The sequence below is a fragment of the Pempheris klunzingeri genome, chromosome 18 (genome assembly GCF_042242105.1).
Source record: "Pempheris klunzingeri isolate RE-2024b chromosome 18, fPemKlu1.hap1, whole genome shotgun sequence".
In the NCBI taxonomy this organism is placed as follows: domain Eukaryota; kingdom Metazoa; phylum Chordata; class Actinopteri; order Acropomatiformes; family Pempheridae; genus Pempheris; species Pempheris klunzingeri.
The window spans coordinates 17,132,858-17,151,452 of NC_092029.1; the positions used below are offsets into that span (position 1 = coordinate 17,132,858).

General features: G+C 44.1%; 1 protein-coding gene across 1 annotated transcript; it reads left to right on the forward strand.

Annotated features, from left to right (window-relative positions):
* The first annotated feature begins 240 nt into the window (after positions 1–240).
* On the forward strand, positions 241–14,605 carry tfap2d (transcription factor AP-2 delta (activating enhancer binding protein 2 delta)). Its single transcript, XM_070849735.1, has 8 exons — positions 241–279; positions 996–1,514; positions 4,670–4,730; positions 9,873–10,038; positions 11,493–11,611; positions 11,735–11,876; positions 12,867–12,980; positions 14,389–14,605. The coding sequence occupies exons 1-8, from the start codon at positions 241–243 to the stop codon at positions 14,603–14,605; spliced, it is 1,377 nt and encodes a 458-aa protein (XP_070705836.1).
* Positions 14,606–18,595: the final 3,990 nt, after the last annotated feature.

Below are 18,595 nucleotides of genomic sequence, written 5' to 3' on the forward strand. Positions count from 1 at the left end.
ATTACCAAGGGACCTACGACATCAGCCGAGAAATACCCTGCAAGTACAAAATCCGTGAGCCAGCCCCGTCCGTGCAGAGGGGAGACGCTCGCGTTCCGCCAGCTTTCTGCCGTTACCGAGAGCGCGCGAGGGGGGACTTTTCCATTTCTCTCGCTTTTTGAGGATTTTAACGCATTTTATTATTATTCGATCGGGCCAGAGAGCGGAGGAAAAAACACGGGTTACTTTGGAGAAAGCACAATGTCAGCGACCTTCCCCGGACTTGTCCACGACGCAGAGGTAGGCTGATTTATTTACTTAACGCCCTTTTTTTTTTTTTAATTCGTGAAATTACAGAAGGTGTGTGGAAGAATAGATATTGTTTGGTTTTTTTAAAAAAAAAGAGAGTTACGGAGCCCCGTTTCGAGGCAGCTCTCAGGAAGAGTCTCCTACTGGAATATACTGAAGCGCACGGATAAGGGGGGGAAAAAAAATAATACTCATGGATGGAGAAATGAGTCGTGCATCTCAATGCAGCTGCCGGTAAAAAACGGGGCTTTTTATTAGTGTGTGGAAGCGAACGAGGCTCGTGTGTGTGAGCCGGTAACTGTGTGATTAGAACATGTTTTAGGGCGGAACGCTCCGGCTGTGTCTCACTCTGCTTACCTCCCATCCACAATGAGCGAGAGAGAGCTGGGACAGTAAATTTGCCAGCAGCTCGGTAATAATAATAATATATAACAGCACGCCTTTTAAAAACGCTGCGAGGAGAGTGACAGGCATGCCAAAGGGAGGAGAGAAAAAAAATACCGATGGCTCCTGTTGCCGTGCGTTCGTTCCCCTCCCGGGCGTGTGGAAATGACATCTCCTTCAGGTGGTTTAAAGTGGGGGGGGGGGAAACGCTTTGAGTGTGTGAGTTGTGTTTTTGAGTGTGTTTGGGAGGCAGAGAGAGGAGACACCGGCTGATGCTAAATGACACGGCTCATATATTTCCCCGTCTCTTTATTATCTTGTAGATACGTCACGACGGATCAAACAGCTACCGGCTCATGCAGCTCGGTTGCCTGGAGTCCGTGGCCAACTCCTCGGTCGCCTACTCCTCCTCATCCCCGCTCACCTACCCGGCGCCGGCGGGGACGGAGTTCGCCTCGCCCTATTTCTCGGCCAACCACCAGTACACGCCCCTCCACCACCAGTCCTTCCACTACGAGTTCCAGCACTCCCACCCGGCCGTGGCCCCGGAGGCCTACGGGCTCAACTCGTTGCACTCGGGCCAGTACTACCAGCAGATCCACCACGGAGAGCCCGCAGACTTCATCAACCTGCACAACGCGCGCTCGGCCCTCAAGTCCTCCTGCCTGGACGAGCAGCAGCGGCGCGAGCTCGGCTGCCTCGACGCTTACCGGCGCCATGACCTGTCGCTGATGACGTCACACGGCTCCCAGGCCTACGGCGTCGGCATGCACCACCCGGACCAGAGGCTGCTGCCCGGCGCCGGCCTGGGTCTCTCTACGCCCGCGTCAGACGACCTGCAGGTACCGGCGGCCTCCACCACTCTCTCACAGTCTCCCCCCGTCACCCCGGGGCCTCAGATCCGACACCCTGCACCCTGCGCTCTGCCCCCTCTCCTCTCCTCTCCTCTCCTCACCCACGGCTTCTCACCTGCGTTTTATCAAGCCTGCTCCTCCACAACATAGGATCACATAACAGAACCGTATAGCAGCCATCAGGCCCAGTATCCCTGCCCCACTGGCCTATTATTGACCCCCCCCTCCTCCTCCTCCTCCTTCTCCTCCTCCTCCTCCCTCTCCTCCTCCTCCTCCTCCTCTCTCTCTATTGTACCAGCAACACAGCTATTCCAAAATATTGAACAGAAAGACAGCGCCAGATGTCTGTCTGTCTGCCTGTCTGCTTCATCTGTGTGCTGTCTGTGACACTGACAGGCCTGTAGGTTATCAGCAGCCACCGACTCCGTCAGTAAATAATGTTGGGGATCATCTTGAGATGATTTTGTTGCCAAACCAAACGTGACTGTACAGCAGGCTAAGTAAATGTCAAGTGTGCGCGGCGCCTCTGCTGTGAAAGGCCGGCCTGTTTCTAAAGGTTAATTGACTGGCAGTCTATACAATCCTATTGTGAAGTCCGCCCTTTATTTTTCCAGAAACACACGTGACCCATATTTTACATAATTCTTTTCGATGTAAAGAAATGGGCGAGATGAAAACGGATTCGCACGGTTCTTGCGTGTGTGTGTGTGTGTGTGTGTGTGTGTGTGTGTGTGTGTGTGTGTGTGTGTGTGTGTGTGTGTCCGGCTGTCTGTTGAGGCAAAGAAAAGCCGCTGGTTGCTCTATTCTCCGGTAAAGGGCGGATTAACGGATCGGGGTTCAGGGCACAATGCCCAGCTCCTGCACCATAAAGCACCGTAGTTTATCCAATTACCGACTTAACGTCAATCAACTTTGTTACTTATGCAGCGACATCTGAGCTGGTTAAAACGCGTCTCTAGTTAAACACAATTTTAAGACAGCGACACATCATTTCAGCCACGTTAACTATTTACCAGCTGCGCTCAAGTTCAGACACTTGGAAAGTGTCGCTTTTATCGACATTTCTAGACTTCGTTACACGCGCCCTTAATGTTTATGCTATGATTTAATAATATCAATAACAATATTATTTTAATGACGATAAATAATTACACCTGAAGGTTAATCTGGTTTATTTATTATTTTCACAACAATAATTCAGTTTTCCCTGTAATTAATTTATTTGACTTTATCTGAAGGGTGTGGCCGTGTTGCCCCAAGATGATGATGTGTATTAAATTTAAAGTAACGTGAACTTGTCCTTTAATATTTGAGCGAGTTTAGGGATTTATTGATTTTAAAATATATATATATATATATATATATATAATATATATATGTGTGTGTGTGTGTGTGTGTGTGTGTGTGTGTATTGCTAATACTCTTTCTGTCATCATGGACTATTTTTAATGAGATTCCTGCGCGACAATAAGGAATTTATTTTACAGAATATTTATTATTAAATTAGATAAGCATACATTTAATGGGCCAGCGTGTGGAAATAACGTTGCCTGTATTTTATTTTTATTTTTTTTTTTTTTTATTTCAGACCTACAGCCTTATAGCTGATCATTGTTACGGCAAATGCTATATTTATCCAAAGCCTGTGGCACATGAAAAGAGCTCAGGTCTGACCCCCTTTTCACTGAGCCAAAGAAAGAAACGGCCCGTGAACCTGAGCTCGCGCGGGGCGGATGTATGAACCGAACAGATGCGCCCGTGGCCTCGTGCAGCCCGGTCGCATCTTTGAGCGCGTTAAAGAGATTTTCATGGTGAACAAAAGCAGCTGCCACACCTTTCTCCCGTCACTAAGCTAATTCATGCAAGACCTCTGCGTTTTGTATATTGATTTTATAATCACTTTAGCTTCGCAGTGGAAGAAAAGAAACAGAGCAGGAGCTGGTTAAGAAAGAGCTCCGACAAGCTCCTTTTTTCCACTTTTATTTTAATCAGGGAGCTTCTGCGTGGGCCAGGCCTCGAGGCTCGCACGGGGGATTAAGTGTTTTCTGAATAAAAAAGCGCGTGTTCTCCTTTCTTGATGACATTGTTGATAGCACGCGAGTGTGATCCGGGCCAAAATGGCGGCGGTAACAGGTTTCCATACATTGCAGGTCTATAAGGCTGCTCGCTGTGCGCGTCAGGAGAGATCCCCTCCCCTCCATCCTCCATCCTCCCTCCTCCATCCATCCTCCTCCCCCCCAACAGGTTGGTGGCTGCAGCAAACTCTGGCCACTTTGGGCTCATTCCTCAGTCAGGATGAGTCGTGCTGTCCTCGCTTATAGCCCGAAGCCTTTCAAATTAAGCTCGTTTCTGGCTGAGCCGTGAGCTGCATCCTTTATTTCCACTCTGCCCTCAATTTTACTCAAAGCCTGCTAAGTGACGCACACTTTCTAACAAAAAGGCTTCCACTACTAGAGAACTGCTCAAAGAGGGGCCGCTTCTTTTTTTTTAATTTTTTTATAGAAGCTATAAGGTGGACTGTGTGAGCTTTTTATGGCCAAACTTTAAAGAAAAGCTCAACCTGTGGGTCGAGGTCCTCCAAAGGGGTCGGAGGCTACATCTGATGGGGTCATAAGATGATAAAGAACATCAGAGATGTCAAAATATTTTGTTTGTTTTTTTTCATAACGTTTTCTTGTGAGATCCTGAATGTGATCAATTGGAGCTTCTAATATTCAAACACTAGTGGAGCAAATAATTCAAACTTGAATAAAAATGATCAGAGTTTTAAGTGGACACAAACCAAATAAGGATCCACTCATCTATAAGCAGTGGGTATAAATGGGGTTGTTGGGTTGATCTAGATCAGCCATAATACGGCTTTTATCATGAAATATATTAATAAAAATCTTTATTATATAGTTCATGTTATAGTTTCAGCTTCACTAGAGGAAAGTTTCTTTTCTGTGTGGGGCGCTTAATAATAATAATAATAATAAAAACAAGAAAAAAAACACAAAACTTCACATCTGGCCAGAAAACTGCGGTGATTTCACCCGTTCCTGGAGCCTGACAGCTGGGTAAAATGTGCTCCAGCAGTGTGGAAAACCCGGGTGAAGTGATTTCACCCTCCTGCTCGTCCTAATGAGTGCGTGTCTCCGCAGGGCTCCGTGGAGGCGCAGTGTGGGCTCGTGCTGAACGGCCAGGGGGGCGTCATCCGGAGAGGTAAGGCCCCGTTTCTTCTTCTCCTTCTTCTTCTTGTCTGTTGTTGTCGCACCGGAGGCCGTGAACAACTCACGGCTCGACACGACAAGACAGCGAGCCGACAGACAAACAGGCGGAACGCTCCCGTCTTGTCTGCTGTCAACACGCCGGAGCAGCAGCGGCCCCATCTTGTCGCCTGTTTAAACGCTAACACACACTGTACAGGCGCAGAGACGCTGCTCCGCGTTTCCGCCATGAAATGGACTGTCACTCAACACCCACGGCTCCCTTTTAACCTCCTCCTCCTCCTCCTCCTCCTCCAAAGTCCTGGCTCGGAGTTTAATCCAGAAAATTAAAATGTCAACAAAGTGGTGAATTAACGCGGCACTGATCTGATTGTTTCGCACATGTTACACTCAAAAAAATAAATAAAATAAGTGCATTTGACATTATTATAGCCTGTCACGTGTTCCCTTTTAGCATGTCACACCTGTCGGCGATGTTTCAGCAGTAGTGTGGTTTAAGAAGGGACATAAATACGCTGTTTTAATGGAATAATTATATTTATGTGGCGGCCATAAATCCATCAGAATCACTGCTGCTGATGAGCTGTGATAATAAAAAAAAAAGAAACAGGAAAGCACGGATGCTATCACAAGGAATAAGGCAACTTTTATTATCACTCGCCTACATCTACTATATATAATCTATATATACAATCTATAATTCTGCAGACTAAAATATTTTATTATGTCACATAAGGATTAAATTATAAGAGTATAATGTTTGCTGTGAAATTAGTCATTCAGTTTAATATGTAGGCTAACAGAAAATATCAGAGGCTTATATATATATATATACATTCATGTATTAAAAAAATATTTGACACTGATTAGTTGAAATTAAAAGGGGCAATCACGGATATAATTGTATTTTACTCTTATTTTACCACGCATATCTGATCGCTCTTGAGCAAATTCTATTTCATGTTGTTGGGGTGATTATTTCTCCTTTGTATATTCCTTTGTGGCAGGAGGAACTCTGCCTTTTGGGTGCAGCAATTGCTTGTTTCCTGGATGTTTAAATCAGACACGGTAGAGTCAGTCCCAGGTTTTACAGGCTGTCTGGTGCAGGCGGCTCAGGTTGACTCTTCAGGGGGGGGGGGTGTGGATGTGGACTCGGCCTGCACCAACACATCGCAGGCCGGCAGATTTCCTCCTGAGTCTGGGCTTTTTTTTTTTACATTTTATTTTATTTTTACGCGCCGCGGGTCTGCTTCTGGTCCATCAAAGCCTGCTTTGCGTTTTTTTTTTTTAGTCGGGACTATGTGTAGTTTTCCATATAGGCTACAGGGAGGAAGGCTGTGTCTCGGGTTTAATTTTTCATCAGCTCTGCCTAGGTGTTGGGGCTTTTCTCTCGGATTGACGCGGGAATCCCTTCGCTATCACTTTCGGTTAATGGTGCGCCGTATTTGGCCCTGAGCTCAGCCGCTGCAACCATCACAACCAATAATCTTTGCTTTACCTCCCGCTCCCGTATCGATAGCTTCTCTCGCCTCGGGCGGACGCTTTGATATGCTAATGCCGAGCGGGGCCCGGATTCAGCCGAGATCATATTAATGTTGTTCTTTCTGACTGCGGCTTTGGCGGCATGAATATTCACATAACCTTTTTCAAAAGAAAATCACTCAAGAAACGCGGATCCTACTTAGGAGGAGTCGTCTGTGTTTTTAATCACCCTGCTATCCCTCTTCCAGTTCAGCTCTAACAGCAGCCTTCGCAGATCAAGCTGATCTCGCCAGGCGCGCGTCCCCCGCCACCACAGCCCCGTGCACGCGCATCTCTCTCTCTCTCTCTCTTTCCTGTCAAGACATTGGCTGCTTTTTTTTTTTTTCTTTTTCTTTTTTTTTTTTCTGGAGCTATAAACATTGTTGTTAAAATATGAGGAGAATGACATTTGGCCCGTGTCTCTTTTTCTTTAATTTTCGTGGCAAACTCGTAAAAGGCGCTTGATTCCGCGTGTGATCCCGCCCGCCGCTCGCGCCGCAGCCCGAGGCTACTCTCCGTTGCTTAAATACCGTTATCGCCTCTGGGCCCGCGCGCTCCACTGACTGCACTACCGGCAATAGCTCTTTTCGATTGCCCTTGGCAACATAAAATACAAACTACTTTGAATCAAAACATTTTTAGGGGAATTAATATGATGTGAACCCGCGGCTTTCAGAGACGCGCGCCCTTGTCAGAGCGCGTGTGTCTGACAGACAGGTCTGCCCGGTTTGTGTCACACAGGCCTGCAGACACACAGGAGCCGGACTTCACACGCGCACACCACACACGTGCACACACACACACACACACACACACACACACACAGGAGCCCAAGCTTAACCAATAGTATCAATCGATTCCCCCCCCCCCGACCTGCCACCTTCCGATCATGACAGCCTGAGTGAAATACAAGTCCCATGCAGCCTTGTACAAAGCGCTGCCCTGCTGGACTACAACAGGCTCTATGATGTCACGGTCGCAGGTGCGAGGCCGCTGTCCGGGTGCTGCAGTGAAACGCGGAAGCCTCTGTCCACGGTGCTGAACCCGGACGACACGCTTTTCAAGCCGCAGGTCTCACACTGCCTTCCTGCGGCCAGAAACAAGCGCCACGAAACTAGCACACACTTCCGCTGATTGTGAATAATAGATTTCTCAGAGCGAAAATATATAGGTTACAGTTGGCCACAAATAAGGCTGAGCGGGTGGCCACGTTGTCCACATGGCCCCGGAACGGTTGGCGCGCGTAGCCAATCTGCAAATGCCTGCAGCGTTATTCTGTTCGGCCTAAATGGCATCCTTCTCTTCATTCCATCATATCCAGCACGGCCCAATAACAAAGCGACACGCCCTGCTGTTAGATTTGATAATGAGGCAGATGAATAATAGAATATAGCCTACAGTACATCAGACAGAAACCTTGCGTTTCAGCTGCTTGGGACGTTAGTTCAAGTGAAAGTTTAATAATAATAGGCCTACTCAGAGCAGTCGATATATTCCAGGAGGACCCAGCAACACTGAATCAGATGCAATTAATAATGTGAAAGAGCCTTCAGTATCACAACCACAATCATTTATTCACACACTCAGGAGCATCAAGTCCACTTGGTGTTTGGTGGAAGGTGATTAAAAGGAAGGTTTTGTTTCCCCCTCCTGGGATTCGACTTTTCTTACTAACAGACAAACACAAGATCTGAAAAAGAAATATAAATATATGTACCTTGTGAAATGTATATGTAATATTTAACTAGTAAAAAAAGGAGTAGAGCGAATCTCATTGATCTTGCCAGTGGTGATTGAAGATATTTTACCATATGTAGGCCTATGCACTGGGTGTGCTTTTATTCACACAATCTTTTGATGGAAATGATATTTAAACATGTATTATGTAACACACATTGTATTTACAGCCCCACTAAATAAATGTGGATAAAGAAGCCATTTAAAAAAAAAACTATCTGAAAAATGCAGCGTCCCAAAAGTGGCTCACGAAAAGGCGACATTTTGGAGATGCACAGATTTTCAGTGATGATTTAAAAAAAAAAAAAAAATCAAGTTTAATAAGTTTAATAGATGACTTTGTTGTTCTAACACAAGTGCACGTGCTTGAGTGGTGAGCAAAGACACCTCAGGCCTGCTCTGCTCACAGATATGAGGTGAGGTTTTCTAACTTGGATCATGTCCTGATTTGTGGGATTTCTTTCAAATAAAAGCGAACGAGACCCCATTCAGAGTGTGTACACAGCTAAAGTCACTAAAAACGCAGTGCTAACACCTGCACCCCGAGGTGGGTCTCAAATGAAGGAGCATTTTCCAGCAGTTTCTACAAAAGAGCATGGTTTCAAACTGTTAATAGGTTTGTGTATTTCCAGAGTTGAAGCTGCTCTTTCAAGGCTCTGAATGGCTTTTTCATTGGACACAGTCAGTACAGGGGTAAAAGCACCTGCACTAAAAGTAAAGTAAAGGTCTCTTGTACTTTAAAAAGAATCCTCGTGTTAATTTCAGCATTCATTGCAATAAAGTATCCCTCAAAATAAAAATACACAACACTTTCCAGTGCCTTTTTGTTTTGGCGCAGCATGCATTAGTTTCTCATGTGACTCTTAGATTGATATTATATAATAATAATAATGGATTTTAGTCCATCTATTAGCCTATAGAACTTTCAAAATGCGGTTGGCTATAGATTTTATACATTTTCAGGAAAGTGGACAGAAGTTTGGTGTAGTGTGAGCATGTTTAAATACAAACACAATGGACCTGGACATGAAGAATACCTGGATCTTGGTTGTTGGCCTATTGCTTCTATTTTAATATACTTTAAAATCAGTATTACTAAATACGCTCAGGTGATATCGGCATAATGCAGCTAAATATTTATTTTAAAAACCTGCACAATTCCCCCTAAATATTCAAAGCTTGTGTCTTCTCAAAATAACACAACAAGTTTGTTGCATTATAATCTGTGCCCTGTGTGAATTATTATCAACACTCAGTCACATGTGCCTAAAGTTGTGTGAGCATCTCCATGTTAAATGATGATGGTTAAACCCTGCAGTAGTGCACAGAGGTACAAAGGGTGCTACATGCAGCACCTAAACATAGATGATAGTGATTTCACCATTCGTTCCTAAAAAGCATTTACCCAGGCAGCTGTCTCCAAGGCAAACTGAAGTGACTGGGAAGTCTGAATTTTACTGTCCTGTGAAACACTTGTGGACTTCTTCATATTAACACTCAATTAGATTATCTGAAAAACTAACAGGGCTTTTTTTTTTAATCTTAGCTCAAGAAAAGGTGACATTTTGGAGATACGTGGTTTTTATGGGACAGAGATGAAGATCAAACTAGGCTGCAGCTTTAATGTGTGTTAGGTTTAGAGGCAGTGTGATTAGAAATGTGACCTGTGTGTGACAAGAGAAAGAAATATCAAGCTTGATAAATGATGTTGCATTATACAGTTGTATTATGCAGCACTAATCATATGCAGTAATTTGATGGCCACTTTTTTGCCAGTTGAATGATTTTAAAAGCTTTTTTTCTTTTTTTTTTTAAAGCTGACTGCTGTTCGTCCGAGCCGAACCTCGTTGTAACGTGTGTACTGTGCTTGTGTTTGCAGGGGGGACATGTGTGGTGAATCCTACAGATCTGTTCTGCTCGGTACCGGGCCGACTGTCGCTGCTCAGCTCCACCTCCAAGTACAAAGTCACCATCGCCGAGGTGAAACGAAGACTGTCCCCACCAGAGTGCCTCAACGCCTCCCTACTGGGCGGCATACTGCGCAGGTCAGTACGAACCACCTGAGTGAAACGAGGGTCAGTCGCAGCTTCTTTACTGGATCTAAATGCAGCCACGGTGATTCCAGAGAGCAGACTGATCTGTTGGCTTAAAGACAAATCCAACTATATGTTATCTAACCCTATTGCAGCATCAAGGCTCCAACAGAGAACCTTACTGAGTTGTTCATGCACTATCGACAGCATCCCCGGAGAATGAAAGATAATAAAGACAAAACAAAGCCTCATAAATGAACAACTTGCGGACGAACTCATGACAAATGTGAGAGATGTGTATTCACTGCAGGGCTGTGGCTTCTGGATTACCAACCATTTCTGTTACTTTGTCCACTCCCTGTATACCTCTTAGCAAAAAAATATTGAAGTAAAAGAGGAGAGAGGGAGAGTAGAGAGGGATTCTGAAAGTGAAAATGTTTTTAAAGTGTGGCTGGCGAACATTGGAGAGCGCAGCCTGAGTCTGTGTAGCCCTCAGATGAAACAGAGGATATAGAGGAGCGCCCACAAAGACTATTGTAGGCGAACGAGGGCCGGGGCTGCACGCGCCGCCATGCCCAGGGAGCCAGAGGGAGGCGAGACCAGGCCAAAGCATGCCAGGATCAGAGGAACCAGAGGAAAGCAAGAGTTGCCAGCACTGTATTATTGATGAGGCGGAGAGAAAGGGAAGGGGGGAAGAGGAGAGAGAGAGAGAGAGAGAGAGCAGAGAGAATATGGCTGGTCCTACAAGATGAGGCATCTACAAAGTAAAAACAAAGCATGTGCAAATAGAGGCGCTGATCCTCATCTGAGGTAGAATAAATCACATAAACAACACAGAAATTATTCCCTGTGTTGGTACTGTGTCACTAGCCAGAGACGCCATCACTTCAGTGTACAGTAGCTCGTGCAGGTGCCTCTTCTGGACACTGGTTTGTTACTCAGTCATTTCAAATCCAAATATCCCAAAAGGATTTTTTAAAAGTTTTATCAGACAGGAATTAAGCATGTGTTTTTAAAATTTCACATAAAAGATGAAGCAATGACAGCGAGCACTGCGCCTCTGTTTTCCAAAATAGATCTTCTCACTTTGAGTGTAGAAAGGGACAAATGCTCGAACAATGAAAGAGGACACTCCAGGGGCCACGTAGCCACGTCTGTGTGTAAAGAAAGGCGTGTTTCTCATACTATGTAATGAGTTGACATGTTTTAATTTGATACTCTTTGATTTTATGCTTCATTATATGCCTTTGTCAAAACAAAGCACGTCTAATATTCTTCCATCCTGACTTTGCAAGACTTAATTAAAAAGATGAGAATAATGAGGCCAGATGGTTTTATTTGTAGTTTGGTTCTATGAAAAATGATTGGATGAGCTGCTGGTTTGTGATGATATGTGATACAGACATTCAGCCTTTTTGTTTCATGTGGAATGTGTACTCTAACAAAGTTATTTCACTCTTCCACAGAGCGAAGTCTAAGAACGGAGGCCGGTGTCTTCGTGAGAAACTAGACCGTCTAGGCCTCAACCTGCCGGCAGGACGGAGGAAAGCTGCCAACGTCACGCTGCTCACCTCCCTGGTGGAAGGTAAGGGGCTTTTTTTTTTTTTTGTCCAAAATACTCCCCAATAACCTCCACAATGTTTTAGTCACACCTTTAGATGTGATATTCCGCTTGCTTCATCAGTCTTTTTCCTGCTGTTGTGCTCAGGTGAGGCGCTCCACCTGGCGAGGGATTTTGGCTACACCTGCGAGACAGAGTTTCCCAGCAAGGCGGTGGGGGAACACTTGGCGAGGCAGCACAGCGAGCCGAAAGAGACCAGCGCACGCAAGAAAATGGTTCTGGCCACAAAGTGAGAACAGAAACGAACTCATGCACGCACAGACACACACATGGACAAAGTAGCGTAGACACACTGGAACAGTCTACAGCTTAGTTTGTTTTTGCAACTTATCTGCAAAATACATGACGTTTCATTCCCCTGATGCCAGTGATTTCATCTCATGGCCGTGATGGATCCATCGGGTCAAAATGTTCAGATTTAACTGTGTTTGTGTCCAGGTTTATTGGTGTAGGTGAAAATTCGCGATCAATCCCAGAGTTGCAGCAGGGCCCAAGAAAAATTGATCATTTTAAAACCAATTCTTTGATAAGAAGTGTTTGGACCAACATGTTCAACAAGAAGAAAGCTTGTGGTTCTGTCGGGTTATGTGAGAGTCAGAAAGCTGAGAAAATGTAGTGAAGGCTTAGGGAAGGTTATATAAAAATTCTAAACGTCTCGGACAATAGGGAAAAAAAAGTGTTGTTCCGAGTTTGGACACCCTCCCACTCCTCGCCACGCACACTTTCCATGCATGGAGCATCTTCTATATTTGAATTCTTAGATACTGTGTCCCACAGATTTTAGGCCATCAGGTATGAGCTGCACTCACAGTAAAGTCTTACAAGCACTATTTCACATCCACTGCTGAATGTGCTGCAGGCAGAGAGCTCCCACTCTTTTCCAGCCATGATAGCTGATTTTGTGTTTCCACCAAAGTCATCCCAACAATGATTTTGACACTGAATGGAATCGGCCAGGACCGTTGTTGAAACAAATCTTCTTTGGCTCTACATTTGCAGAATTTTTGATATCATGTTGCGAAAGTGTTTTGCTTGTTTTGTGATTGACATTGAACTTGTCTTTCACCTGCATGTATTCCTTCAATTGTTTCCTTGGGAGGAATTTACGTGGGGGGTTGATCCAAAATGATAAGGATGGATGCAAGAACAAAAAAATTGCAATGGCTGTATTGGAGACAGATGGTAAACCCCCATTCCCTCCCTCCCTTCTGTCTGTCAGGCAAATCTGTAAGGAGTTCCAGGACTTATTGAGCCAAGATCGTTCCCCTCTGGGCTCCTCCAGACCAACCCCCATCCTGGACCTGGACATCCAGAGACACCTCACACACTTCAGGTAACATACACTCACTGCCCAAACAGTAAAAATGTACTTTTTCATAGCAATATTTCCAATCTGGAGTCACTTAACAATTAAAACTACTGAGTGTAGACAGTTTTCTTGCAGGAGCAGGCTGCTCTCTGTTTTGGCTCTGACCGCTTTGCCATTTTCGAAAGATGCAGCTGTGCAGTTTTGTTATTTGGCACAAATGACAGAGGAGGAGGGAACAGCGGCTTGTTAGCAGAAATGTCACATCCATGGCGTCATCCTTTGCAGAATGTACAAAGTTTTATCAAATCCCTAAAGGGAGGTGCACCGTAGAGTGCTGGGCAGAGAAATAAGACGTGAGCTCGGCCATGTAAACACAGTAATGACAGCTTAAAGGTCTGGGCTGACAGGTGACCAATAATCTACCTGAAATGTTATAGGACAGACAAACCAGTATATTGTAAAATGGATTTTATGGCCATTTATCTTTAACCTTAACTCATACATCCCCCTGCAGTCTTGTGTTGCTTTTAAATCTTTACTGGCTTTAATTTAAGTCACGATTGTGATGCGTGCGATTGTTGGATTGTGGGGTGAACATGACTAATATAGAAAGATGTAGAATTAAAAGAGCGTTCTGGTAGATTTAGGTGTGCAAAACCCTTTAGGAGAGTCAGACAAATATTTTCACTTGTCAATGCTGATACGTGACCACTATAAACACCCACATGAGATGTTCAAGACCCGTACAGCTGCCGTGTGTTTTAAAGCCATCATATATAATGATATCTGTATCAAGGCTGCATCCAAAGACTGCAGACCAGTTATTAAGTCTATACTATGTCAGAAAATAGCATAAAGCACATGCCAAGTCCTGTCCCGTAGCTGAAAACATATAGTTTACTATCACATTAGATATAGAAAAGCAGCAATTCCGCAGAATGGTGAACGTAAAACGAGGGACTATTTGGAATTACTACAGCAAAAATTAAACAATTATCAAAATAGTTGCAAGTTATTTTTCTAACCCAATTGACTCGTCCTGTCAGATGTACTCTGTATGTAAATTGTTCAACCCTGACAATATTCAGGCCTTGAATTTGCTAAGTCACTTGTAGAATTCAGTGTTTCCCCGTAACTTATTGTAGAAGCGGGGTGGAAACAGCATTTAGAACATCACAGGACATTAAAACTCTGCTCTGACAGGGGTTAGCCCGACTAAAGAAACTCTTTTAGGAGGATTAGAAGCTCCATAATGCAGGGAGAGGAAAGTTTCTCTGCAGGTGTAAAACTGAGGAGAAAAAGAGAAAATCTGCTCTCCTCCAGTGAGCCGTGCAAAACCTTAACTGTACCACTACGTCTTTCTTCTTCTTGCTCCTGAATGAACTAGTCTTTGTCATCGCTCTCATGATTGTTTCTGTCTCCTTCTTGACAGTCTGATCACTCACGGGTTCGGCACGCCGGCAGTTTGTGCAGCTCTGAGCACCTTCCAGACGGTCCTGAGTGAGATGCTCAATTACCTGGACAAAAACTCAAGCGGGAAAACAAGCGGACCCAACGACCAACAGATCAACAGCAGCTCAGAAAAGACGCAGCTCCGGAAAACAGCCGAGCCCCAGAGCAAAGACGGGAAAACAGAAAAGACTGAGTAGCCCCCACCCAACCGGTCCCCGTGCCTTGGAGCTCTGCATTTAGGAGTGTGTGTGTGTGTGTGTATGTGTGTGTGCACCTCAGAAAGGATTTGATCATTCTCATGCATAACTGTGTCTTCTTTGGGACAATTCATATTTATTGTTATTTATATATCTTATGTTGAAACGTAACACCAACCTGAACTGTCCCGAACAAGACGTCCTGATGTGTGAGTGAAAGTAACAGGTCCTGTTTAGGTGCATAGTGTGTGTGTGTGTGTGTGTGTGTGTGTGTGTGTGTCATGACAAGGAGGAGCCTCGCCATGGAGACGGCTGTGACTCATCCAAGACTTTTATTTCTTTATTTATTAATTCTGAAAACAGGAAGTAATCATGGACATGCTGGCATCAGTGTTCCAGGGCAGGGGTGGTAACATAACACACACACACACACACACACACACACACACACACACATTAAGGCATCTCAATTCAGTACAATTTGTATTCAACTCAGTTTGTATTAAATTATTAGGAGAAATCTCTGTCATCAAGTTTGAGTGTTGCTTAAATTCTCAGTAGACTGAACTGAAATATTTTCATTTTTCAACAGATTACATTGAGAAAAAGGACCCTGACTCAAACTCTCACACACACACACTCAGAAACACACAAAGCCTATTTTACAACCCCCCCCTGAACCTGTAAGAGCACTTGAACCCCATTGAGCAAACTAATTTTAATTTTTACGCCGTACAATCAGTGCCATAGCAGCCAGTGTGTTTACCATGTGGGCGACAGAGTGGATGTGAGACTGACGCCACTGCCTGGGTAGGCTTCACTGTGGTGTGTCTGTGAATGTGTGTGTGTGTGTGTGGGATAGAGGGAGAGAGAGGGAGAGAGAGAGAGAGAGAGAGAGAGAGAGAGAGAGAGAGAGAGAGAAGGGTCCAACTCAGCCATTTTGTAAAAGGTGACTTTGCGGTTGCCGTCGTTACTCTTCCCTGTGCATGTCTATCTTTGTACACTCCCCAGATCGCAAGTTTAGCCGACACAAGCTCTCTGACTCGCTCATGAACATTTGTAAAGATATATATAAATATTTAAATTACTTTTCTTGTAGGCTTTCAACTATATATATGTTAAATCCCTACCTTCTAAAATGCCGGTGTTCAATAAAGACAGTTGCTACGTGTTCTACTATTTACTCTTGTTTTAAGATGCTCTACACACACACACACACACACACACACACAGATGAACACGCAGCACATACAAACATATATATACAGAGAATAAGAGGTAAAACAGCAAGCAGAGACTAAACAGAGGCAGTATAGATCAAAGACGGCGAGTGTGAATTATCCATATGAGTTCACAGTGTTAAAAGTATTTTAAAAAGTCAGAGTTCCTCTGTAATATTGTGAAAAAAGGCAATACCTGCCGAAAAGTTCAAAAGCCTCCTTTGTGTGCATGAGCATGTGCGTTTTCTTTCAGTTTGAGCGACTTCTGTCAGGTTTTTCTGCTTATTTATATTTCAAAAAAAAAAAAATGTGATGATAAAACAGAGAAAGGAGCAGCTGCCTGCTGGCGTCTCCATCCTCTGTAGGTTCTGTTTACTCTTTAAAAATTCCAGTCATTTAAAAGGAGGTCACGTTCACTGCATAATACAAAAATACATAATCAGACAGGATGCATTTACAGTGATGCCTGCGCTGGTTTGTCACCCCGAATCAATGCAAGTGAAGCCTCAGGTGGAAAAAACAGTGGTAGAGACAGTGATACAAAGGGAGGAAGAGACATGGGTGCAGAATACTCCAGTATCTTCCCAGTCTGCTGTTATTGTTTGGTCTGTATTTGACAGATGGTGTTATCCCCCAAATATACACACATGCAGTCAATGTTTTATGACGCTGGGACAAAGCTAAACCATTGATAATGCATCGCAAAATGTTAGAAAGAATGCACAATGACAATTGGTAAATCATGGTTTTTCCCCTTAAGTGTTCTTTAGTTTTTACAGCGATCTATTATTGCACAAGGGCACCTCTGTCATCTGCAGCCTCTAATGATGGAGGCATTCGTCACACCTGCAGTATACGTTTCAATCCACTTCAACAACAGTCCGTCTACCCAATAGAAATGAAAAAAATAAAGCATCAAAGCAAATCTGCAGCGGTTTAAACCAAAAATGATTCAAACACATCCTCTGCGAGGCAAACAAACGTAGCTTTGCATAGCTGCCCACATCTGTAGAGCCGAAACAATCGCTCCGTTATTTGACTTGTCAGACAAATTTTGTCAACAAATTTTGACGATTGTTCAAAAATATCAGACGTTACGCTTTTGCAGCTTCTCAAATGTGAGGATGTGCTGCTTTTCTCTCTTTCACGTCATTGTGATTCAGTTTTGCACAAAACAAGCACGGTGAAGAAGTTTCCTCTGCTGTTGAAATGTAGAAAATTGGGATTTTTCACTATTTTCTGGCATTTCGTAGACTAAGGAAGCAATGAAAAACCAAATCAAATGATTAACTGACAGTTATGCCTAGAATAATGCACAGGCCTTGTTCATCTACTTTGTGTCTTTACCACAATCACTGTTCTGGCACCAGCAGCAGAAGAACTTGTTTCAGGGATTTACTCATCAGAACTTCTTGATCCAAAATCACCTCTTAAAATCCAAACAAACAAACCTCAGCGTAGCTTTCGAAAGCTTTTTCCAAGTACGACCGGATTCAACATCACATTTACAGCTTAGAACACTCATAGTTAGCACCTTTCGCTCTTGGCTTGGGTGCTTCCACAGATTTGCTGCATGCACACAACCCACTGTTTATCACCAGGAGGTTGATTTGAAATGTTTACACACTCAGCAGTCTAAAGACAGAAAGTCCAACATGATCTGAACCCAGATGTTAACTTTATGTGAGCTAAACTAGCGCACCAGCTGCTAGGCTACACAGTTAGATGTAAGCAGATCCTCTTATTTTGCTTTTGTTTTTAAAATCACATGTTTCACTCATGTTTTTGAGTCAACTGCTGGGAGGGACCTTCCACCACCATCATCATCATCATCATCATCAGTGGCTAATATGGACGAACCACACTGATATATAGGCTCATGCATCTCCCCCCCGTGTGTGGAGATGTTACAGAGCGACGTGTGTGAGGCAAAGCAGCTTTCTAAATTGGCTCTTTGATGGTTGCTGCATCTCACTGGAGGGTATGAGCAAGCAACAAATAACATACATACTGTATACACCCACACACACACACACACACACACACGCAGAGCTACATATATGCAAACAAACACTCAGAGAAAGTAACTTAATCACACATTTGTTTGTTATTACTTGTGATAAACATGTAATCCCGTGAAAGACGTCCCCGCTGACCCCGCATCAGAATAATGAGCGGCTTGATCAAAATGAGCTAGAAAATGAAATCGATTCATTGCCTGCGCCGGAGTTTCTGTAAATTGACAAACGGACAAGAATGAATCACAAGTTTGACATCAGCAGTGTATAATGTGATGGGGCGGCCGATGCATTATTCACACAGCCTATTGATTGCATTACAACGCGGCACTCTGTTATCACCACATTAAGCATCGGAGTATATTTTCAATTCCACCATTCTCCTGTTCAGCCTTCGGTATGCAATAGTGCGTATTAGTGTTTATATGCAATTAAACCCATGAATCATTTCAGTGCAGCGCAGGTGTTTATACACAGAAGTGAGGTTTCTCTGCCAGAACACACTCTAGAAATGTACATCTTCAAGCCACAAATGCATGCAATGAATACTGCCATTTATATAGAAGTGAATTAAACAGTCTGAGGTCTCAGAGGGACTATAGCTCCTGCTAACTGAGCCCCACAGTCATGAATACCAAACTGTGTTAACTTCTAAGCCCCATGTCTCCAGTCTCTCCCCTCTGAAGCTATAACCCTCCTCCTCCTCCTCCCCTGCGTCTCTGCTAAAACCTCTTCCTCCTCTGTCCTGATCC